This window comes from Doryrhamphus excisus, linkage group LG11 (genome assembly GCF_037039965.1).
Source record: "Doryrhamphus excisus strain RoL-2023G ecotype Guam linkage group LG11, RoL_Dexc_Guam_v1.1, whole genome shotgun sequence".
NCBI classification, from domain to species: domain Eukaryota; kingdom Metazoa; phylum Chordata; class Actinopteri; order Syngnathiformes; family Syngnathidae; genus Doryrhamphus; species Doryrhamphus excisus.
This window is the reverse complement of record NC_136367.1, coordinates 5,484,613-5,510,748: the sequence shown is the minus strand read 5'-3', so window position 1 is coordinate 5,510,748 and position 26,136 is coordinate 5,484,613. Positions and strand designations below refer to the sequence as shown.

The 26,136-nt window shown below is 38.0% G+C and overlaps 1 protein-coding gene across 1 annotated transcript in view; it reads right to left on the bottom strand.

The window, feature by feature from the left end:
* Positions 1–26,136, bottom strand: part of lama2 (laminin, alpha 2) — a 173,404-nt gene that overhangs the window by 36,590 nt on the left and 110,678 nt on the right. Inside the window, exons 29-47 of the mRNA XM_078794556.1 lie at positions 24,662–24,838; positions 24,389–24,574; positions 24,169–24,287; positions 23,111–23,228; positions 21,125–21,277; positions 17,174–17,298; positions 16,766–16,852; positions 15,764–15,957; positions 11,253–11,395; positions 10,981–11,079; positions 9,490–9,601; positions 5,056–5,218; positions 3,232–3,310; positions 3,003–3,134; positions 2,778–2,894; positions 2,547–2,710; positions 2,333–2,471; positions 983–1,085; positions 716–832 (exon numbers count right to left, since the gene is read on the bottom strand). Coding sequence (XP_078650682.1) covers positions 716–832; positions 983–1,085; positions 2,333–2,471; positions 2,547–2,710; positions 2,778–2,894; positions 3,003–3,134; positions 3,232–3,310; positions 5,056–5,218; positions 9,490–9,601; positions 10,981–11,079; positions 11,253–11,395; positions 15,764–15,957; positions 16,766–16,852; positions 17,174–17,298; positions 21,125–21,277; positions 23,111–23,228; positions 24,169–24,287; positions 24,389–24,574; positions 24,662–24,838 — 2,527 coding nt within the window. The remainder of the gene's footprint in view (positions 1–715; positions 833–982; positions 1,086–2,332; positions 2,472–2,546; positions 2,711–2,777; positions 2,895–3,002; positions 3,135–3,231; positions 3,311–5,055; positions 5,219–9,489; positions 9,602–10,980; positions 11,080–11,252; positions 11,396–15,763; positions 15,958–16,765; positions 16,853–17,173; positions 17,299–21,124; positions 21,278–23,110; positions 23,229–24,168; positions 24,288–24,388; positions 24,575–24,661; positions 24,839–26,136) is intronic.

Below are 26,136 nucleotides of genomic sequence, written 5' to 3'. Positions count from 1 at the left end.
ACAATTCTGATATAGTTTGTGTGGTCTAGAGTTAATTTATTCCCGACAGCAAAAGTTGGTAAGAATCAAAAGGTTCCTATTGGATTCCATAGAAAATGCATGGAAGGTTGGGGTAGTAACACAAAACCAAGAGGTAAGTTAAAAATATGAATGGCATGATATGAAAAAACATGTTTTTTGAGGAATACCTGGAATATGAAATGATACATTTTAATTATGAAGATATTAAAAAAAAAAAAAGCTCTGACAGGGTCATTTTTGACCGATTTATGCATCTAAGGTTAAAGATAAAAAAATTAAAATTTGAAAAAATTGTGAAATTCATGTCTTAAATCCATCAGTACAATGTAATAAATAATGACATAATGCAATGAAATGAATAGAAGTGAGGAACAGGCCCTACTTGTTGCTTAATGACTCGACTTGTGGAGTCCCTCCAAGCCATCGGAGGTTAAAAATGAAAACACTAGCTTGCACTTTTGGATGCGTTCCAGTAGTTTCATGGGATTGTTTACGAGCGAGCTGCTACAAGGCTAATAGCGTCTATCATATTGGCTCCACAACCTCTGAGCACTGACATGTGTCAAGTTGAGTTTAGAAGAGCAACTGAGCTCCATTCATGCGCTTACATTGATTCACTGTCACTTCTCGTAGCCGCACACACACACACACACACACACACACACACACATGCAGTGTATTTCTGCAGTGGTACCGTTGGGGATAGCGGTGAGTGTTGCCATGGTTCCATTGATAGCTTTGAGCAGGTCTTTGGTTCTGTCCCTTGCAGCTTTAACTCGGCCCTTCAGTCCAGAAACACTCTGGGCGTTATCTGCAACACACACAATGTAAACATGATTTCATAACTCAAACATGTCTTGTGTAACAATTCCACAGTCTAAAAAAGGTCATTTGCATGGAATCTGCACCATTCCTGCAGCACTGCACCGTCCACAATACACTCAAACGCAACACATGTTACCTTTGACGTCATTATGGAGTTGCTTGGCTTGGTTCAGCAGCCTCAGACTCTTCTGGAGGGCACCTTGAGCCTCTTCCTTCACTGGGATCTCTGGGCCTAAAGCCTGCAAAGACATCAGTGACGCTTGGAAACTTGGGAGTCTCAATGGCCCGACCACTTTGCATTCCTAAATGACATTCCCAGAAAGGACCTCTTCACGCTATTCCTACACCTTCAACCTCAAATCTTAACTTCTGGACAGCATTTAAAGCAGGGGTCTCAAACTAGCGTCCTGTGGGCCCCCACCTTGATATGAAAGTTTAATGTTAGTGCAGTCCGCGTGAGTTTGATATGGATGCTGTATGGTATCATGTAGCCAAGCTACAACACTGCTAACTTGCTAATTGGGTAAAATGTTAAGTTTCATTAATGTTCATGTTAAAGGTTAAATAACTGTTAATACTGTTATTATAATTTTCTACCCAAAAACTATATGTGGTTTCTTAAGTTTTTCTTATTTGCTGTTTTATTTATTTTTTATTTATTTATTACTGATTGATTGATTTATTTTCTTTATTTTATTTTGATTTGTTTATTTATTTTCCCCCATTTTATTTTGTATAGTGAATAAAAATTAAGATATCTGAGAACAGTGGAATGTTTTATTAAAACTTTTCTTGTGGAAAATCGGAACCAAAGCACTGGAAAAGTGAAGGGTACAGTTTTTTTATGATTATTATTTTTTTTATGTTTTTAAGAATTTTTTTTTTTAAACCCGATTGGCCCAGCCTCACCCAGATCCTAGCTCAGGGGTCGGCAACCTTTACTATCAAGAGCCAACTTACCCCCAGTCTATTTAAAAATAGACTGGAGCCGTAAAACATAATTTCCAAAATCTATCTAGATAAAAATATCTTACAAACTTTCGAAATTTGAATCTTTTTTAATTTTAACAAGTTTTAACGGCAGAATAAAACAAATAGAATAGGCCCAGTATAAGGTCTCACAGAAAGTCTGATATTTTTCAAAACGCTTTACAAAGATGAGTATTTTCTCTGCGTATTTTGTAAAAAAATAAAATAAAATACTTGAGCATCGCGAATGGAGCCACAACAAAGAGGCTGAAGAGCCACATATGGCTCTGGAGCCGTGGGTTGCTGACCCCTTTCCTAGCTCCAGTGAGCTCCAAATTGAGTTTGAGACCCCTGACTTGAAGGCTTTAGGGTGGTGAAAATTCTTCCAATTAGTCGTTCTTTCCCTCCATATTCCCTCCAGATACCGGAACAGTCTCTTGGAATGTATCGGAATTTCAAGGAGGTCACAAATTCCAACAGCAACAGCAACGTGTGTTCTTAATGTAGGTTCTCTCACCATCGCCAGGGCTTCTGATGCCCTCTGTTTGGCTGTCCTGGCCTCTTTCTCGGCTGCATCCACATTGGCTTTGATGTTGGTGTACGCTTTAAACGCAGCTGTTGCGTTGAAAGACAAATTCTTCGCTTCGGCTAAAATTCTGCGAGGAAAAAAAGCGGAGGATTTTCGGTGACAAATCCGGTGACGAATCCTGCAAAATGAGCGCCGTATTTACCCATCCAAAATGGCGGCCGATTCATTCAGCTGTCGCGCGTGATCCTCGGCCGCACGCACGCGACCAGCCAGGCTGCCGCCACCGAGGCCGTCGGTGAGGTGACGGACTTTGTCATCCAGCTGCTCGTGAAGAGGATGGAGATCTCTTTTCATGTCCTCGGCGTCCTTCAGAGAGGAGACACAACTTGTAGATGCTTGTGTTGTCCTCTCTCGCAGCCGCCATGTTTAGTACCTCTAACTCCTTATTGATGTTGTCGGAAAGCTGGTTTGCTTCATCCAGGAGGTGTTCTCCTTCTCCAAGGACCTTTTGGGCTTGTTGTTTCACCCCAAGAACAGCAGAATGCTTCCTCTGGAAGATGGGAGATTAAAAATCATATAATTAAAACTCCTTATAGACCCCATAATGTTATGCTTCCATGTAGTAAATATAGAAGTATAAGAGGTGATATACGCGTACCTCTAAGATTGTGAGGTTGGCTTGGTTCTGGTCACCCAGCGAGCTTGCCATCCTGGTCTTTTCCCGAGCAGAGTGAAGAAGATCTTGGGCCTCCCGAAGCTTGCTCTCATGGTCCGAAAGCTTCCCTTTTATCTTGGAAGATGGATTGTTCATAGAAATATGATGTCATTGTTCAATTCTTCTATGGGACATTCAATGTTGAGGGTTAAAATGTTTGAGTTGTGAGTACTTCTGCTTTGAGGTCTTCTGTGGCCTGATGAGGGTCGCCAAACATCCTCTTCACTTTGAGGAATAACTGCTCGGCAAGACTGGCGGGAGGGACATACATTCATTCATTCATTTTCTACCGCTTTTCCTCACGAGGGTCGCGGGGGGTGCTGGAGCCTATCCCATACAGTATATTATTATTAATTATGATCATTATTATTTTTTTATTTAATATAATATAATAACTATTATAATATTTATTTATTATATTAAAATAATATATATTATTGTATTATATTATATTTCATATATATGTATATATATTAAAATAATATATATTATTGTATTATATTATATTTTATATATATACACACACACACATATATATATATATAATACAATAATATATATTATTTTAATATAATAAATAAATAAATATTATAATAATTATTATTATATTATATATATATTATAATATATATAATTAATATAATAATATAATTAATATTAAAATAATATATATTATTGTATTATATTATATTTTATATATATACACACATATATATACACACACACACATACATAAATAATATTAAAATAATATATATTATTTTAATATAATAAATAAATATTATAATAATATAATATAATAATATTATATTATGAATAACATAATAATTACTATATTATTATAATATTAATTATATTATTATATTAATTATTATATATTATAATATATATATAGTACATATATATAATATAATTATTATAATATTTATTTATTCATTATATTAAAATAATATATATATATTATATATATTATATTATATATATTATACAATATTATATACGCAAGTTTCAAGGTCACCACATATAAGATTTGTACATGCAAAGCTGCAACCGTTATAGTTATAATAACAATAACTAATACTGGATACAAATGTATAAACGTCATCAACGCTATGAAAATATTCAGTTTATTAATACCGAATCCTACTTTTTTCCCTACCAGAAATTCACTTATCATGGTGGGGACTGGAACCAATTCCCCACAATAATACCCACAGTGATTACTGCATTCTGAATAAGTAGAATAATATTGATGAAAAAAAGGAAGTATAGCACCTAGGATTGACAACTGGGCGACTCCCAATACTACAGTGTCTGTCTGTCAGTCTTTTTTCCGCTACCCCCCCCCCGCTTTATCTAAGCATCGTTATGTCTGTGTCTCCCCCCCTGCGGCCATAGTTTTAATTAACTTATCGACCTTGTCAACATTTAATGCGGTAAAGAGATAAAGTGAGAGAGAGAGATACTTGGGATACGTTTGTTTACCTCCTAGCAGATCATCTTATTACATAGCTGGGTTGTGACTTCATTTAAGATTGTTCAAATATTAACTACTGTTAAAGTGAAGCCATAATAAATATTGAACGTAATATCAGAATATTAATTAATATATTAATTAATATTTTAATATAAATATATTAATTAATTAATATAATTGTCAATCGCTATGTCATGGTTCAAGCATAGAGCCCCTCACTCTATCAAGATTTTTAAAAAATTCCGAATTACTAAATGATCGCTGACTCACAACAAACAAATACAAGGCAGAAAAAGCATTCAAATGGTGACTGTAGGATTCTACATGGGCCACTAGGGGTCAGTAATTGGCACTACACTATGATATGACTATGACTACACTATGTTATCACAACATAATAATCATATGAATACCAGGGGCTAACGTCTTATTAAAATGAGTGTCTTTTGTGGTAAAAAAAATAAATCCCAATAAATACATGTGATGTGTAAATATGTGTGTGTTCGTGTGTATTCGTACTCCATCTCCTCCTCAGCAACGATCTTCTTCCCTCCAAGCTGCCGTTTCCTCATCTCGGCCAGCATGGCCTGAATCTCCTCCTTTATCTGTTTCAGACTTTTGTCTGGCGTTCCATCTTTGCGCGCCAGCATCCGATTCAATTCGTCCGCCTTGGACTGGAGGTCTGAGCACAAAGACGAGATAGCGCTATTCTTATAGCATTCTTGCAGTAAACAAAAGTTTCCCCGTGTATCATTTCACGACCAAACATGAATTGGCGTTTCTGTCTCCTTGTTTTTCTCATTGAGTGAAAATGCTAAATAACCCGCCACGGGGCCAAAAATGAAAAAGGTGAGAAACACACACAAAAGTGGCGTATGTGCAGCCAGTATTGTACAGCAAGTCTACGTCAACAATAAGTTCCATCCTGGTGGAGAACAAAGAAATCAAGGAAGGAAATTTGAGTGTAAAAAAAAAACAAAAAAAAAAACGCTCGGCAATGATCAAAGATTCGCTATGGAGAAAGCTTTCCTTTCCAAAAATAACCTTTCTTCCTTCTCCTCTTAGAGGTTCATACATGCCAACCAGAAGGTGTTCTCCCTGAGTGAGTCAGTGCTTTTCTTCCTGTCATTCACACACACAACCACACCAAAGACCTGCTGGTGTCTCAAAGGTTGGGCAGAAATGGCAATCTCAAGATCAATGATCAAATATTTTAATTTGCACTGACCACTTATATTACTGGGAAATTTCCGATATGTATTTTTTTTTGGTTTGGTTCGGTTTTGGGGCTGCACGGTGTTCGAGTGGTTAGCGTGCAGACCTCACAGCTAGGAGATCCGGTTTCCTCCCCCATTCCAAAAACATGCTAGGTTAATTGGCGACTCCAAATTGTCCATAGGTATGAATGTGAGTGTGAATGGTTGTTTGTCTATATGTGCCCTGTGATTGGCTGGCCACCAGTCCAGGGTGAAGACAGCTGGGATAGGCTCCAGCACCCCCTACAACCCTCGTGAGAATAAGCAGTAGATAAATGAATGAATGAACACTTGATGGAGTACGGTTTCCGAGGTATGATTGGTATTGGACAATTTGCATAAAAAACAGCGCACCGATCGGCGCACCCTAAAAAAAAACATAAACTAGATTGCAAATAGGTTATGTTTACACTGAAAGAACTACAGGTCTCATGATGCGTGGAATGCAGAAACACAAACTACACTCTAATAACGTATGTTTGATGATGGTGTTTTGATCTGACAAAGATGAAGTAACTTTGATCAAATGTGGAATTACTAAATGAATGGTTGCTTGTCTATATGTGCCCTGTGATTGGCTGGCCACCAGTCCAGGGTGTACCCCGCCTCTTGCCTGAAGACAGCTGGGATAGGCTCCAGCACCCCGCGACCCTCGTGAGGATAAGCGGTAGAAAATGAATGAATGAATGAATGGTTTGGTTTTCTAACAATTTGACATTTAAAGTGAACTTTTTCAAAATGATCTGGCACCCCCTGGAGGGCACGGCAGCATTAACATTTGCCTTTATTGCATAATGGGGCGTCCAGCTCTGTTTGTAGATGAAACATGACGGATAATTGATTTCATAACACATTTAAAACATGACTCGGTTCTTTGTCTGGAGCCATATGTGCACAGAATCCCGAGCTACTGTTGATGAGCTGGTAAATGAGCACTGATTGAAATAACGATGCATGAGTCGGTGCTTTTGTTTTGTGTGCGAGGCGAGATCACATATCCATAACCTAATGGATGCGTCATGGCAGCCCATTACTCCATTGCCACGTCTCGTAACCGCATCTTATGAAGGCGAGTTGAAACTTTACACTGGTGAATGTTTGTGTGTGTGTGGGTGTGCACGGTGGCGGCAATGCGGGCTTTTCTTCTTCTGATTTCAAATGTAAACATGATGTGATTAGAGCCAAGACAGAAGCAAAGCGCTATCCCGCTAATGAACAGCTGTACTGCATGTGTGTATGCGTGTCACCGAGTCCGCGTGTCACAGCCGTATAATTACACGCTGCGGCTTTAAAAGCCAATTTAACACTTAAAACGTGGATGGAATTGTATTACGGTATCCGGTAAACACCAGCACACACACACACACACACACACACACACACTGAGTGTGTACAGTATTTCCTTGCCTCATTATCCATAAGTGAGGCATTGTATTATCCGTGCACTTCTGCATTAGTGTCTATGTCGTTTGAGTCTATGTGTGTGTGTGTAATAGCCGCTAATTACGCCTCTAATTGCCACTCTCAATCATTCACCGGGAGCCAATGCGCACCTCTCCTCGCGCACACAACCGTAATCACGCCGTCATCAGGCAGAGGGCCAGGAAGAGGAAAGTTTCATCACTTTTTTTTGCAGCCCAGACAAGCTAGCATTTTATAACAGCGGCCATTGGAGCAGCAATCAAGTTTACCTGCGCCATTTCCTGTAAAAGCAGCAGAGACGAGGGTCTTGGATTGTCGTGTAACAGTGGACGTACAAAAACGGAACTGAAATGCCCCCTGAAGTTGAAATAGACAAACTTTTCTTTCAATATGGCTGCCTATGGCGGCCATTTTAAATGATTTGGACTCTTCTTTCAAGGAACACAAAATATTGTGTTCTATATACCGTATTTTCTGGACTATAAGTTGCTCCGGAGTATAAGTCGCACAAGGCCAAAAATGCATAATTAGGTAGAAAAAACATACATAAGTCGCACTGGAGTTTAAGTCGCATTTTTCGCGAGTACCGTATTTTCTCGACTATAAGTCGCACTAGAGTATAAGTCACATTTTTTGCGGGTATTGTATTTTCTAGACTATAAGTCGCTCCCGGAGTATAAGTCGGACAAGGCCAAAAATGCATAATTAGGTAGAAAAAACATACATAAGTCGCACTGGAGTTTAAGTCACATTTTTTGCGGGTACCGTATTTTCTAGACTATAAGTCGCTCCCGGAGTATAAGTCACAAAAAGCCAAAAATGCATAATTATGTAGAAAAAACATACATAAGTCGCACTGGAGATTAAGTCGCATTTTTTGCGAGTACCATATTTTCTAGACTATAAGTCGCTCCAGAGTATAAGTCGCACCAGGCCAAAAATGCATAATTAGGTAGAAAAAAAACATACATAAGTCGCACTAGAGTATAAGTTGCATTTTTTGCGGGTACCGTATTTTCTGGACTATAAGTCGCTCCGGAGTATAAGTCGCACAAGGCCAAAAATGCATAATTAGGTAGACAAAAACATACATAAGTCGCACTGGCGTTTAAGTCGCATTTTTTGCGAGTACCATATTTTCTAGACTATAAGTCGCTCTGGAGTATAAGTCGCACAAGGCAAAAAATGCATAATTAGGTAGAAAAAACATACATAAGTCGCACCAGGCCAAAAATGCATAATTAGGTAGAAAAAAAAACATACATAAGTCGCACTAGAGTATAAGTCGCATTTTTTGCGGGTACCGTATTTTCTGGACTATAAGTCGCACTGGAGTACAAGTCGCATATTTTGTGGGTAATTACATCATAGTGTAAATTATATCATAGTGTATAGACTGGTCATATATTTAATCTAATTTCATATTATCTGCAAACTGTATTGTATATAACTCTGGGTAAAATTGTTGATTTGTTAATACTTGGGTTGTTTATATTGTTTATTTTTTATATTGTGTATTTTGTACTGCTTAACTGATTCTGTACTCTTGCTGCTGTGCAATACAAATTTCCCCACTGCGGGACGAATAAAGGCATATCTTATCTTATCTTATAAGTTGCACAAGGCCAAAAATTTATAATTAGGTAAAAAAAAAACATACATGACTTTTTACTTTTTAAATTTATTTTTGGATTTTATTTTTGTTCTATATTTTATGGAATTTTATTTCATTTTATCGGTTTTATATTTCGTTTTATGTTATTTTATTCAAATTTACTATACTGGATTGGATGTGTTAACATCTCCCTACGATGTGTAACCTACACTCCTCAACAATCTCCCACTTCCTACTTCCTGTCATGTGAGATTCCTCATTGAAATGATCCCTGGTATTAAATGCATGTTTTTATGGCTTTAGAGTACTCTGAAAAGTTGCACCTCACCTCTTAAACATAAAAAAACCTCTAAATATGTCTTTGGGATGGGGTGTTCTAATCTGTTCCATATTATAAAGACGTAGAAAAACGTCTTCATGATGGAATGAGTTAAGACAAGAACATTATTTGGCAAATAAATAATTGAAAATGTGACGATCCAAGCACAAACGGGCAACGTGTTTACAGCTCCTCATTAGGAAGTGCAGGTGTACCTAATGAGGTGTCCCTGGAGTGCATAGCATAACCCAATACGGAGACAGCGGAGCGTGAAATGCTATCATCCCTGCACAACAGAGCCAATTCATGGCAGCCAGGTGATGGCCGTTGACGTGTGCTACCTTGAGCTCCCAGCAGCGTGTCCCGGATGAACTTCTCCAGGTCCTCGGCTCGCTTCTGAATTCTGTCAGCATCGTCTTCCACCTGCTCCCCGTCGGCGGACACCTTAGTGGCCTGTACACAACACGCGTGAAAACAGCAAACATGATGAATTAGTGACGACTTATCGACTTTTACTCGTCAAATAAAGATTGACAGACATGCATCAATATTTTAGGTTGTGTATGTTCACTTTTCTCTTAGCTTTGTGGTTATTGTCAACATCCACGCTGTCATGCCTCGACATGCATGAATTATGGACAGAAAAACACACCGTACCACACAAAAGGAACATGAGGAATGAATCAGTGACGAAACAAACACAACCCACACATGCAGAGCAATAATAATAATAATAATCATTATTATTATTATCATTATCATTATATTTTATATCATTATATGGTCATATCACCCCGTACTTCGGTACATGATAACAAAAATAAAAATAAAATAAAAAAATAATAAAAAAAACTTAAACTATATTAGGAAAGCAGGAAGTGAACAAATTATTTATTTAAATTATTATTATTACTATTATATTACTATTATTTCTATTACTATTATTATTTTATTACTGTTATATTATTATTACTATTATTTCTATTACTATTATTATTACTATTTTACTATTGTTGTTATTATTATTATTACTATTATTATTATTATTATTATTATTACTACTATTACTATTATAGTATTATTAGTATTGTTATTATTATTATTATTACTATATATTATTATATTATTACTATTATTATTACTGTTATATTATTATTACTATTGTTACTATTATTATTATTATTATCATTATCACTATTATTATTAATATTATATTATTATTACTATTATTATTTTATTACTATTATTACTATTACTATTATTACTATTGTTATTATTATTATTATCATTATTATTATTATCATTATTAAGGAAGTAATTATTGATGGTATTCAACAGGATCATGCCCTGTCATCCATCATGCTGCAAGTGTGTGAATGAGCATAACAGTGGAAGCATGCTTGTGTACATTTTATACATCCATTTTCTAAGCCGCTTATCCTATGCTGGAGCCTATCCCAGCTGTGTAAATGCGGGTTCCAAGCTGAGGCAGCCATTGCTAGACAGCTATTTGTGATTGAACTGCTGTGTTTGTTTGTCGAAGAGTACAGAATCCGTCCTGCATTTGCAAGACCCGTGGCGTCTCGAGAGCCAGCTTTGTTTTCTTGCTGCAACTCTTGTTGTACAAGTGCTTTCACTTGTTTATCTTAACATTCTTTCCACACACTGCAACTAAGTGCCTTAAACTATGATCTCAATGCCTGCCAAAGAACCTTTTCTCCATGCTGCGATGGCGAGACGGCGACAAAGGGGATGAAAGGAAGCTCGGGAGCATCAAGAAAGCAGACAAACCGACTCGAGCCAGGCCAAAAGCTCCGCTAAATGATGTGTACCCTGCTGTGGAGTTGGTCCATCTCAGCAACCAGTGATCCCAGGTTGGAGTCAGCCAGCTGCAGTAATCTCTCCGGGGCTTTCTGAGGCGACAGCATGTGCTGCGGGAATGAAAAGGAGACGTGAAGGAGGTATAACAGACAACTGACGTCTGACACGGGGCTCAAGCTTTTGACCCGCTTCGAAGCTCAGGGAAGCACAGCACAGGAATAAGATCCAACTAAAGAATGCCTTGCTCGTGTTTTCATGGTGTTTAGAAAGCCACAAAAGGTACCTTGAGTTCTTCGGTCATGTTCTCAAAGCGGTACAGGATCTTATACGGGGGTGGCAGGGGTGTAGTCAGGGTGACATCAGTGATGATGCGATACAGGCGGTCCATGTCACTGATCAACAAACCCGAGCACTCGTCGTCACACGCTGTGGACAAACGCACCAAAGTCAATTCAAAATCAGTTCAGCACATTACAAACATGTTGTTTTATTGATAAGAAAAAATATAGCTAGGTGTTTATTCGTCTATTGGAAAGCAGATGATAATTAATTAATTTATTTCCCATATTTTTACCCAATTTTCTACTTTAATCATGATGTGGAGGGCATGAGAAAGTGGAAAGTGGCCCTCAGTTTTTCTTAGCAGGCCTAACGTTCCTCCAGTTACAACTCATCACCTATTGAACATGAGACGTTGCCTATCAGGGCATGGATTGCTGCTTTAGAGCAGTGATCCCCAAAGTGTGGGGCGCGGCCCCCTGGTGGGCCGTGGTGGGACTGCAGGTGGGCCATGAGCGGTCACTAAAAATATGAATCATTTTTACTAATATTATTTAAAATATTTATTAAAAAATTATCTAAAAATACAAAATATAATAATAAATAAATATAATAATAAATATAATAATAAATATAATACATATAATAATAAATATAATATATTAAAATATTATTTTTACTGTAAAAATATTTTTGCACGATTGAAAAAAATATTTATAGGCCTAAGTAAATTGAGTGTTATTGACCTGTCACAATATTTCAGGAACCTTTCAGGACCAGTTTATGATAAAACTGGTCATCATTCCAGTTTTGGATGCAGTTATGAAAAGTATGAGAATTAATTAGATTAAATGTTTGGAAAATAAAAATAAAAATAAAAATAAAAATAAAAATAAAAATAAAAATAAAAATAAAAATAAAAATAAAAATAAAAATAAAAATAAAAATAAAAATAAAAATAAAAATAAAAATAAAAATAAAAATAAAAATCAAAATCAAAATAAACATTTTGTCTATGTACTATTTATAGGACAAAGGTGGGCCGCGGACATTTTTTAGATTTTCAAGTGGGCCCTGAGTTGATCAAGTTTGGGAACCCCTGCTTTAGAGAGTAGATGGTTCGCCAATGATTGGATTTATGATTGTACTTCTGGCTAACACAGTGTCACAACCTTTTGGAACCCCCCATGAGACCCCCCATCAGTTGAAAGTCTGCATCAGTTGAGGCCCTCGGTGTGTGATAGCACAGCACACAGAGGTAAAAAAAAAAGTACTTGTTACGAGCGCACACTGCAGGCTGGGAATTCACATAAACTGCACATCAGGGGATTCAGACACATGCAGGGCAGTGTGTGTGTGTATGTGTGCGTGTGCGTGTGTGTGTAGAAATCGTCTTCCCTTCCATAAAGCCAGGGGCTGATTTATTGCTGAAATTAAAATTTCTGACAAGGGAAATCAAAGACAAATTCAACCGAAACACTTTCTACTCTATCAATCTCTGACAGAACCAGAGCACACGCACACACACACACACACACATATATATATATATATATATATATATATATATATATATATATATATATATATATATATATATAAATCATACACTAAAATGGTCAACTGATATAACAACTAATCTCTTAATTTAATATGATGAGTTTAAGGACTAGGAAATCCATGTGTCATTTTTAGCTACAAATTCATTGACACACATTGCAGCTGTATGTATAAGATATGATAAGTGTATCACATCTGTATTTTAACACATAACATACGGCTACATAATGCGACATGGTTGCCGATTATTTACCTTCATGTGAGCTGCTGGTTTGGACGTCATTTAAATGTCTGCCAAGTCGCTTTGTATTCACATCCCGCCTATGTCAGGTTAGGCTATGGGAATCATTTTATTGGACAAATTAAATATTTCGAGTGCAGTGGCCCGGAGGTCTTTAAAAAAAAAGTGTCGTCTGGATAGACCTCATTTAAAAACATTACCATGAATGCAAATTGAAGAGAGACAGTAAAACTGTTTTGTTTTAAATTTCACATTAATAGTTTGGACTTTTTATGGTTTCATACAACGGAACGTCTGTAGTCATAAGCAGCTGAGGTTGCACCAGGGGCGTCACTAGGTTCTGACGACAGGAGGGGCTTAGCCCCCTGGAGCTGCACAGGATATAAATGAATGTAGTAGACATTCAAAAAAAAAAATTATAATTAAAAAAATCCAAAAACCAAATAAGGAACAAGAACCGGAATATAACTTTTGGACAGATTTAGTAGAGATACTGAATTGTTTTAGGCCACCATTAAATGTACACAAGTACACACAATCTACACTGCAAAACCGCTGCTCAAGCTCTGCAACCATTCTGTCCAGCGGACAGTGAATTATATAATAATCATTATTATATTATTAATTAGCCTATTATTATTACTATCATCATTATTTTTCTTCTGATTATTACTACTACTACTAGTAGGTTAGTATTAGTATTAGCCATAAAATTTGTCAGTGATTTTTTTTTTGTAAAAAAAAAATAAAATAATTTTTTGTGACAGCAAACCCGTTGCCCCCTCGCCTCCAGACCATAATAACAAGTCCTAATGGGTCACACGGGTTTGCTGATTTTTTTTGTAAAAAGCCCCCCCTAAATAATTTGATATTTTTAATTGATTTTTAAAATATAAAAAAATAAATAAATTGATTAAAAAAAATCTATAAAAAATATTTTAAAAATCAATTAATTAGAATGAATTTTTAATTGATTTAAAAATCAATTCATTTGAATGAATTTTTAATTGATTTTTAAAATATTTTCTATAGATTTTTTGAATCTATAAAAAATATTTAAAAAATCAATTAAAAATTCATTCAAAGGAATTGATTTTAAAAATATTTTTATAGATTCAAAAAATCTATAGAAAATATTTTAAAAATCAATTAAAAATTCATTAAAAGGAATTGATTTTAAAAATATTTTTATAGATTCAAAAAATCTATAATTATAAATAAATATAATTATAAATATATAATATAATACATTTATTTATAATTATAAATAAATTATCTATAAATCATAATTAAAAATTCATTCAAACGAATGATTTTTTAATTGATTTTTAAAAGATTTTTTTATAGAGTTTTATGAATAAATTTTTTTAATATTTTAAAAATCAATTAAAAATATCAAATTATTTAGTGGGGCTTAAGAACATGCCATAAAATAGGCCCAATGACGCCACTGGGTTGTACAATTAAAAATCGACGCCTCCAGCGTCGCAAAGCCATCAAACAATTGACAAGTGAAAGGATAACCTTTGCTAGCGATATCGGCACATTACTGCTGAGTTTATCCATCATCAGAATAATAAATATAACAATTGCATCTCCGTGTGTAGCTGTTATTACTGTATGCTTTCATTGCTGGTCATTGTTTGTTGACTACACAATTTTAGTGAAAAATGATCCAGATGTCACTTCAGTCGCCATTGTTCAGTACTACTAGACAGGAAGCTAAATAGCTAGTCAACGTGTGTTTGCTTACGCTGAAAACACCGCCCCCTAACGTTTAATCAGCGAACTGTGAGTCACACAAGCCTCAAAAGCGGGTGTCAAGTACTTTTGTTGTTCACTTATTTTTACACTTGCACAACTTGAATGATAAAATATGACTTCAAAAGTGATTACGGCGTACTGGAACTGGTTGTGGTCGACGACGGAAGTTCTCTGCGAGAACAAGAAGCGGCTCAGAGCGAGTGACCAGCTTTCTGATTGAGTTCGGCAGTGTGACCCATCAGGGCTTGTTATTATGGTCTGGAGGCGACGGGGCTACGGGTTTGCTGTCAGGCTGCGCTCAAGCACTTGCACAGCTAATGCATGAACACACACTTTGCACCTGAACACATCAGGCAATCACCTATGCGACCAGCTAGCAGCCATTTCACATCAGCATCTGTCTTACAGCGCCCCCCCCCCCATACACACACACCTACATCCAGACATACTAATGGTACCAAATTGGCCCCGCCATTATGATCATATTACGTTTAAATTAGCTCCAAATGACATTGAAATTATTGTCTAAATGACTGGAATTTCAATTCTGCCACGGACCACCCCCCCCGTCTCCCAGGGCAACGGGCAAAGGTACTCATTTGCACTTGTTTGCGAAAAAATAAAATCAAAATGGTAACATTGTGCTCAGTGGTTGGCCCCTACAGAGAATAGATTGGAGTGGAAGAAAGCGAGACATGGAGTACGCCCGTGTTGCAATTTGGGATTTCGGGTTGGCTTTCATTGTTGGAGATCAGCCAATGAGAATTTTAGGATTATTTGACTTTCAATTAGTCATATTTCAAGTGAGGCCACTAAGATGTTTGCACTGACTAAGACAAGATGGCCGACCGAGAGGTTCGCCATTCTAATTCACTACTGTATTCTCTCCATATAAGACGATCAGATAGAGGACGTGTAAAAAGGTGTGTGTTCTGTGTGTTAGTCCTTACAGATGATCCCAGATGGTCCACACACATGCCTGTCCATGCACTGGTCACATGACCTCCCAGACACCCCGACCTTGCACCGGCATTGGCCAGTCACAGGGTCGCACGGTCCAGGCAACGCCCCCCAGGAGGAACACTTACACTCCTCGCATCGACCACCAGGCATCCGGGGGTTGCCGTGGTAACCAGTGGAACACCTGGACAACAGGAAGAAAACAAGGCGTTTCTTACAGGAGCTTAATGGCAACGCTGACATTTATTATTATTTAATTATTATTATTATTGTTTTTTTTTAATGCTGACATTTAATGTTCAAGGAAGTCCCCATGTCGACACCCACCAGGCAAAAAAAGGCTTCGCTACACATCTTAAAATAAGGTCTGAAAGCTGCCATATCCCATTTATTAATAATAATAATTCATTCATTCATTTTCTACCGCTTTTTCCTCACGAGGGTCGCGGGGGTGCTGGAGCCTATCCCAGCTGTCTTCGGGCAAGAGGCGGGGTACACCCTGGACTGGTGGCCAGCCAATCACAGGGCACATATAGACAAACAACCATTCACACTCACATTCATACCTATGGACAATTTGGAGTCGCCAATTAACCTAGCATGTTTTTGGAATGTGGGAGGAAACCGGAGTAAAACCCACGCATGCACGGGGGGAAACATGCAAACTCCACACAGAGATGCCCGAGGGTGGAATTGAACCCGGGTCTCCTAGCTGTGAGGTCTGCGCGCTAACCACTACACCGCCGTGCCGCCTACATTTATTATTATTATTATTAGATTTTTTTTTTCAATGCTGACATTTAATGTTCAAGGAAGTCCCCATGTCGACACCCACCAGGAAAAAAAGGCTTTGCTACACATTTTAAAATAAGGTCCGAAAGCTGCCATATCCCATTTATTACATGGACTGTACCACTATGACTCACACAGGCACAATAATAATAATAATAATAATAATACAGAAAGAATTATAATATGTTATTGTTGCTGACCTGTCACAGTATTTTCCCTCGTATCCCTCAGGACAGGCCGTGCATCTGTAGTCGTCGAAGCCGTCAGCTACGCACAAAGGACTAAAACTACACAAAGACATTTCACATCATCAGTGTAGAAAATTAATTCGGTAACGCTATTTCAGCATCGACAATATTTCCTCAAAGTGTGGCGGGGGGATGTTTATTGATTCTACAGCAGGGAGAAGAAGGCTCACAGCCATGGACGTGCTAACCACATTAGCACCCTGCTATTGCGTGATTGTTATTAAAATGAATGAGGCAAATTGAATAGAATCATTAAGCTAAAGTGTAATGTCACAGGCTAAGGCATTGCAAGCGTCTACCACAGCATGTATACAGTATTTACACAAAGACCATGTAGTTTGGAAGGAAGACAGCATGTACTTGTTTCCAGGGTAGGTGAGGGGGCAGGCGCAAGGTTTGCAGTCATCAGGGGATCCTCGGACCACGCCGTAGAATCCTGGAGCACAACGCTCGCAATGATCGCCCTCCGTGTTGTCTTGGCAGTACTTTATAGCACCCACACACACAAAAAACAGAATATTACCCTATTTTGTCGACTAAACGTACATAAGTCGCACTTTGTTTATAGTTACCATATTTCCTGGACTATAAGTCGCTGCGGAGTATAAATCGCACAAGGCCAAAAATGCATAATTAGGTAGAAAAAATCATACATAAGTCACACTGGAATATAAATCGCATTTTTTGCGAGTACCGTATTTTCTAGACTATAAGTTGCTCCGGAGTATAAATCGCGCAAGGCCAAAAATGCACAATTAGGTCAAAAAAACATACATAAGTCGCACTGGAGTATAAGTCGCACAATGCCAAAAATGCATAATTAGATGGAAAAAAAACATACATAAGTTGCACTGGAGTATAAATCGCTTTTTTTGTGAGTACCGTATTTTCTAGAGTGTAAGTCGCTCCGGAATATAAATCGCACAAGGCCAAAAATGCATAATAAGGTAAAAAAAACATACATAAGTCACACTGGAGTAAAAGTCGCACAAGGCCAAAAATGCATAATTAGGTAGAAAAAGACATACATAGGTCGCACTGGAGTATAAATCGCATTTTTTGCAAGTACCGTATTTTCTAGACTATAAGTCGCTCTGGAGTATAAGTCGCACAAGGCCAAAAATGCATAATTAGGTAGAAAAAACATACATAAGTCGCACCAGGCCAAAAATGCATAATTAGGTAGAAAAAAAACATACATAAGTCGCACTAGAGTATAAGTCGCACTTTTTGCGGGTACCGTATTTTCTGGACTATAAGTTGCTCCGGAGTATAAGTCGCACCATGCCAAAAATACATAATTAGGTAGAAAAAAACATATATAAGTCGCACTGGAGTATAAGCCGCACAAGGCCAAAAATGCATAATTAGGTAGAAAAAAACATACATAAGTCGCAGTGGAGTATAAATTGCATCTTTGAGAGTACCGTATTTTGTAGACTATAAGTCGCTCCGGAGTATAAATCGCACAAGGTCAAAAATGCATAATTAGGTATAAAAAACATATATAAGTCGCAGTGGAGTATAAGCCACACAAGGCCAAAAATGCATAATTCGGTAGAAAAAACATACATAAGTTGCACTGGAGTATAAGTGGCATTTTTTGCGGGTAATTTATTTTCCAAAATACTTAACCAAAAGAGACATTACGTCCTCTTGGAAGGCAAGTTCTACCAATAAAAGAATAGAGAACAGGCTGAATAGGTGTAAGATATGCTAACACAATGGTTATTCAGCTACACAAAAAATAAACATAAACAGAAAAGGTGTCCAGTGTTTATGGAACATAAACACTTTTTTCATTTATAAGTCGCTCTGGAGTATAAGTCGCAGGAACAGCCAACCTATGAAAAAAAAGTGAGACTTATAGTCCGGAAAATACGGTAGTTTAGCTGGTCCTGCAACTTGTAGTCAGGCGCAATTTATAGTATATCAAAATATCTCAACGTGTTTTTAATTTTAATTTCGATGCTGGCTGCAAAATAGATGAGAGACAAGAGCAGGTCTTTGAATGAGAGGTACCATTTAAGAAAACCACAGATCAATACAACCTGAACAGATGTCATCAAGAGAAAACGTCTGACTATTCATGCTGAAATGTGACTTAATATAAATAACAACTTATCATCTTCTTCAATGAAGGACAAATTTAGATGTCTAGACACACAAAGTTATTTGAATCAGGTGATAAATAAGGAGGACTTGTTTTGGAGCCAAGAGGCTTATAATCTTGGAGCAGATTATTATAGGAAGTTTGTGTAACACTAATAGTAATAATATAATAATAATTAGTAAATAAAAACTAATAATAAGTAGTAAAATCAGATGGAATAATGGCCATAAAACATATAATACGTACAATAAACAATCATATTTTTCTTACATTATTCATACTGACTGACATGAAGGAGTCTGCCACTGCCACAGTGATGGGTGGGATTAGATCGAGAGCTCGATGAACCTATTTACCGGTAACTTGCTTTTTTTTGGACTCACTGTCTTATTATGTTAATTTAGCCTATTGATCCTCTCAGGTATGTTTGATCTGATATTGGGCACCATGAACGTAGCAGACATCTGTTCAGCTTGATGTTCTGTGTGCTATTCTTCATCCTGAATTTTGTGAAACAAATTTCGGGAGTGGTGATCTAACTGTCATTATATTTTGAATAGCTTACTTTCATGAGGAGTTATGATCTCATAAACCATACCCAGAAGGATTATACACAAAATGCATATTTGTGTTATTTACCGGTGAGGTGTTAGGTGTTCCTAATATTGTGGTTTTCATCCAAACACCACCCCCCCCGCCCAGGCTCACTTTCTACGTGGCTGCTTTGTTTGTTGAAATAAGAACTTCAATCAGTTGTAACAGGAAGTAGCCTCTAAACGAGGCAAGTCATTTCCATTAACTTCCTGTGTTCCTCGTTACTGCTAATTATCTCAGAAACAAACTCGTTTAGCGTTTTCAATTTGGCCAACTCGGTTAGAAAATGGTAATGACGCTGTTATGGAAAAGCACAATGAAATTGAGCAAAGGAAAAAATGGCTGTGGGGCACAAGAGAGATTTTTGTTTTGGAAATAGCAAAAAGAAGGAAAAACAAGGATGATAACAAGGCCAGTAAAAGTACATTTGGGATGGAGAAAAGGGATGTTTTTAGTTAGTCTTTTGTGCAAGACTATGTACATTCTGGACTGGTCAGCTGGGTAGTATAAATTAATTAAGAACATCGAACTAACGAGTTATTTAGTTCACATTTTGCACTTCATTATGTCCCCAAAAGACGGTGCGCCAATGAAAAGGAAAGCCATCAGCGTGGAAGTGAAAATAAGCATAGTAAGAGAGGAAAAACGCCTACCAAGATGAGTCGTCTGCTCGACTGTCGTGTTCATGATGACAAATAAAGGTTATTCATTCATTCATTCATTCATTCATTCATTCATTCATTCATTCATTCATTCATTCATTCATTCATTCATTTTCTACCGCTTTTTCTCACGAGGGTCGCGGGGGGTGCTGGAGCCTATCCCAGCTGTCTTCGGGCGAGAGGCGGGGTACACCCTGGACTGTTGGCCAGCCAATCACAGGGCACATATAGACAAACAACCATTCACACTCACATTCATACCTATGGACAATTTGGAGTGGCCAATTAACCTAGCATGTTTTTGGAATGTGGGAGGAAACCGGAGTACCTGGAGAAAACCCACCCATGCACGGGGAGAACGCGCAAACTCCACACAGAGATGGCCGAGGGTGGGATTGAACCCAGGTCTCCTAGCTGTGAGGTTTGCACGCTAACCACTCGACCGCCGTGCAGCCCCAAATAAAGGTTACTGAATGCTAATTAATGCTATAGGGGTCATGGATTCCGTGCGCTGTTACAAAGTCATCTGGGAGAAAAGGAGGTCATCGTTCCAAACTAACCCGGGACGATATTTAATCTTTTCATTGCTGCATTTGTGTTCTGTGTACAGTGTAGTACAAGGTATAAGTTAAGCAACTTATGCACACTCTTTATGAGGGTAATGACTATTGTTATTGTTGCTGTTTACACTTTGACTTCATTTTGTGTCCAAATGAAGTTGCATCTCCTCTTCGCTTGAAGTCGCTTTGGGCCACGTTCAGGAGAGGAGACATTATATGAAATATGAATACGCCAGGCTTGTTAATTACGGCAAGGCTAATTAAACTTCCTTTCTGTGTCTCTTCCAGAAGCTACCTGGCATATGTCGGCATGATGCTTCTCACGACGGAGCGTCGCCTCACTCTCGCTCACGTACACACACACACACATGTGGAACTCTACCTGGCATATGGACGTGTCAGGGTCACAGGTGGTTGAGTGGCTGCTGCACTGGCATTGAACACAGCTGCCCATGCCCGCAGCAGTGGGAGCTCTGGAGGCTGGAACAGATGAATGCGAGCCACTGCGGAGACGGTAGAAGCCCGCTGCACACTCCTGACCAGATGAAGCAGAGCCAGATAACATGAAAAGGTTTAATAAAGCGGCGGCGGGAGATATGCAAGGCCCTATCAGATCTTTTATTTTTTATGTGAACATGTATTCCCACAATCATAATAAAACGGGAATGATAATGGAAGCCACACAGAGCGGCAACAACAGCACTCATGGACTCATAATTATCCCAAATTGCTATTTCTCAAGGCGACTGTTGACCTCGCTCTTTCACACACATACAGCCAATTAAGGGTTATTCCCCTCAGTAACTTTTCAACACACACACACACACACACACACAAGAAAGGTAACTCTCCCTACCTTGTGTGTTCAGCAATAATTAATGAAGTCCATTTAAAAAGCCATCTGCTCCCTCTGCTAGCGCTAAACGCTCGTTTTAGAAATACTTTAATAACGACAGCAGCTACAAATAGGATGCCCATCTGTTGGCAAACAAAAAAAACTTTCTTAAGTTTCGCTACTCTTTATTATTTGCCTTCCGTTTGGCACTCTGTCAAGCAATCAAGATGGATGGTCGGCTGCACTCTGAGTAACCAGCAGCAGAGTAATACAGTTGGAAGAAAAAAAAAACAAAAAAAAAAACCCAAACATAGTTACAAGTTTTGCCGGCAAGGCTAAATTGACGACTCCGAGGTTCCATCACCTTGTGGAATTGGAGCTGTTGCTTCTGTGCATCATAACCTCTTTCTCAAAAAATTCTCATTAAAACTAAAGATTGGCTCACTCCGCTTTCTGTGGCTTAAGAGCTGAAGGTGAATTGCTTTGACAAAAATGACAATGGAGTAGAGGAGACGCACAGAAAGGTCGAAATCCTCAGCTCAGCAAAGCAAAATAAAGTCGGCGGTATCACTTGGTCATTCTGTTGAGCTGCAGAATTACTAGCATGTGTGCAAGTATGTGTACATGTTTTGGAGGTGCAGCAGCTTGAGAAAAATAAAGAAAACCTAACCCAAAATCGGTTAATCTACGTTCCTCCCCTCACCTACGGTCATGAGTTTTCGGTGGTGACGGAATGGAGAAGATCGTGGGTACAAATGGCTGAAATTAGTTTTTCTCCCTTAGAGATAAGGTGACAAGGACAGTCATCCGGGAACAACCCGGAGTAGAACCGGGATCCAGACCCAGGACATGAGAGTATGTCTGGGAACACCTCAAGATCTGCTAGGACATTCATTCATTCATTCATTCATTTTCTACCGCTTATCCTCATGAGGGCCGCAGGGGGTGCTGGAGCCTATCCCAGCTGACTTCGGGCGAGAGGCGGGGTACACCCTGGACTGGTGGCCAGCCAATCACAGGGCACATATAGACAAACAACCATTCACACTCACATTCATACCTATGGACAATTTGGAGTCGCTAATTAACCTAGCATGTTTTTGGAAAAACATTTTTGGAACTCCACACAGAGATGGAATTGAAGTCGGGTCTCCTAGCTGTGTGCCCTGCGCGCTAACCACTCATCCGCCATGCAGATATGGCTACTATATTGGGTAATACATGTGTAAAGGTGACGTCCCCTGGGAAATGGATGGATGTGTAGCTACCCAGCATGCCTTTTGGGTTCTACATTTGAATAAAATAGGATTATTTTGCATATAGATTAGTGTGTAAATGATACCCGCGTCATGCGTGTGCTGTGGTGATATCGTGTGCTCCACATGTTACATTTTGTGTTACTTTTGGTTTGATGCTTTGCTTTTCTATTATGATGGCATACCAGAGGGGTCATTTAAATGTTCAAAACCCTTACTTAGTGTCTTAACTGGCGTTAAGAACATGTGTGTTTGTTTGGGTTGGTTGTGAACGCACCTCACAGGACAGTCCAGAATATCCACTTGGGCAGGCACACTTTTCGATTTGATTGGCTTTCTCACTCTCCTTGGTGGGGGTGCCTTCTTCCGCCACAGTCAGACTGATCTCTGAAATACTAAGACGAGATAATACATGTTCTTTATTATTTATTCTAAATTATTTGTACAAATTACTGTTTACGCTGTACATTGTTCATATTTGATGTCATCTATTTATTCTCCACATTAGTATTTATTATTATTTGGGAGCCAGGCAACAACATTTCGTTGGTAATTTCACTGCTGTGTTATTGTGCAGTGAAATAAAGAAAGTCCATCCATCCATATACCCATTCATCCATCCATCCATATACCCATCCATCCATCCATATACCCATTCATCCATCCATCCATATACCCATCCATCCATCCATATACCCATCCATCTATCCTTCCATCCATATACCCATCCATCTATCCTTCCATCCATATACCCATCCATCTATCCATCCATCCATATACCCATCCATCTATCCTTCCATCCATATACCCATCCATCTATCCTTCCATCCATATACCCATCCATCTATCCATCCACCCATATACCCATCCATCTATCCATCCATCCATATACCCATCCATCTATCCTTCCATCCATATACCCATCCATCTATCCTTCCATCCATATACCCATCCATCCATCCATCCATATACCCATCCATCCATCCATATACCCATCCATCTATCCTTCCATCCATATACCCATCCATCCATCCATCCATCCATCCATCCATATACCCATCCATCCATCCATATACCCATCCATCCATCCATCCACCCATATACCCATATACCCATCCATCCATCCACCCATATACCCATCCATCTATCCATCCACCCATATACCCATCCATCCATCCATCCATATACCCATCCATCCATCCACCCATATACCCATCCATCCATCCATATACCCATCCATCCATCCATATACCCATCCATCCATCCATATACCCATCCATCCACCACCCATCCATCCATCCATGTAGTTGTGTTTGTGATCTGTATGCATTTTACCGGCTGTGTCTCATCTGGTTGCCATGGGACGCCTTAATGAGGACATAATCCACGTAGAACAAAACGTCCATGAAGTCCTGGCGCGTCATGAAGCGTCCATCGGCATGCTTCCATTCGTGCTGTATATGCAATTATATATACAAAAAAACATGTACACCAAAGTCCCATCCAAAATGGATTTTCCATACATGTGGAGGTGGTGATGATAATCTCAATGTACCTCAGTCATGTCAATCTCATGGCGTGTGAGCTGCCCAATCTGGAGTCCCGCTACGTGGCGTGTCATCACGATGCTGTGGTTAGGGCCGCCCTTAACGATGATCTGAGGCTCGTACGAAGAGGGACCAGTTTCATCTCTGGCCTCATAGTAGACCGCATATTTCAACTTTCCACCGTATGCTGTGATCTAATAGAATAGAAGCACATGCAGAGCTCATCAATGATCTTAAGACTACTTTTATGAGAAATGAGAAGGAAATAACAACCAGCCTACCATGGAGCCTCTGAACTGTTGCGGTAGTTTCCAATAATACGGCTCGGAAAGAACTGTGGTGACCAGCTCGGAGTGGGCGAGGATCTCAGGGTGCTGGAAGGTCACTCCGGTTCTCGTCTCGACGATGTTAGATTTATCCACCAGGGGGAGCACCGTCTGCTCAGGTCTCAGCGTTAACTACAGTAGAAGGAACACTTCATGTTTAAGTATGTAGAAGAGAAACACCTTTACAGCATCATTAAGGGCATTTTCAGATGGTCCATGTTCAAATTTTTTATAAATAAATAATTTTTTTATAAATAAATAAAAATACAATTTATAAAAATGTTTTTATAAATAAATAAAAATAAAATTTAAAAAATAATTTTTGTATAAATAAATAAAAATAAAATTTTAAAAATAATGTTTTATAAATAAATAAAAATGAAATGTATAAAGAATTTTTTTATAAATAAATAAAAATAAAATTTATAAAATATTTTTTTATAAATAAACAAAAGCAAATAAATAATGAAATAATTTATTTATAAATAATAGAAAAGAGGTACAAAAATGACATTAAAAACAAAAATAAAATGTATAAAAATAATTTTTGTATAAATAAATAAAAATATAATGTATAAAACAATTTTTCATAAATAAATAAAAATTAAATGTATAAAAATACGTTTTTTATAAATAAATAAAAACAAATAAATAAATAAAATATTTTATTTATAAATAATAAGAAAAAGAGGTACAAAAATGACATTAAAAACAACAGCAATCACAAAAGTGATGAAGATATATACTTTAAAATATATAATTCCGCTCAATGCAGCACTGTCCCACAGGCTAAAAAAAACACTGAAGTAGTATATGTTTGCCCCAAAATCCCACACAATAACGACTACATTTAATAATATGCAAGGTGAAAGTAATATAAACGTGGAAGCGTTTGCAAGAGCAGTAACCGTTAGTGTCAGTCGGTCCATCGCTGTCTGATGTGTGAATAATATTTGAGTTATTACCGAGACTCTGGATTAAATCAAAGTGCTTTTCATCCTCCGAGTCCCCCGTTTTATTTGTTTTCATTTCATCGCTCCACGAATAATATCAGTGGTTCATCATTGACTGTGCGATACGGTTGAATGGAGTGATTTTAAAAATAGATTCATCAGCCGGGGCTGAGATTATTATTTTTTTTTTTTATGTGACTGTAGTGTTGATGTGCAGGGTATTGTTAATGAGTGCATTTGGTTGGAAAGAAAGGATGGGGACTCTATTAAGGTGATACAGCAAAGACGTGGTGTCAAATAAGAAAGAAATACAATCACATGTAGGAGATTGCTTATTTCAGTCAACATGACTTCAATAGCAAACATTTACATAGCATGCTCGGTTATGCTTATATTGATATGAATGTACTCCTTTAAAAATTGAACCAGCTCTAATAGACACATGCATCATTTCATAACCGTGTGCATCATCCTCTT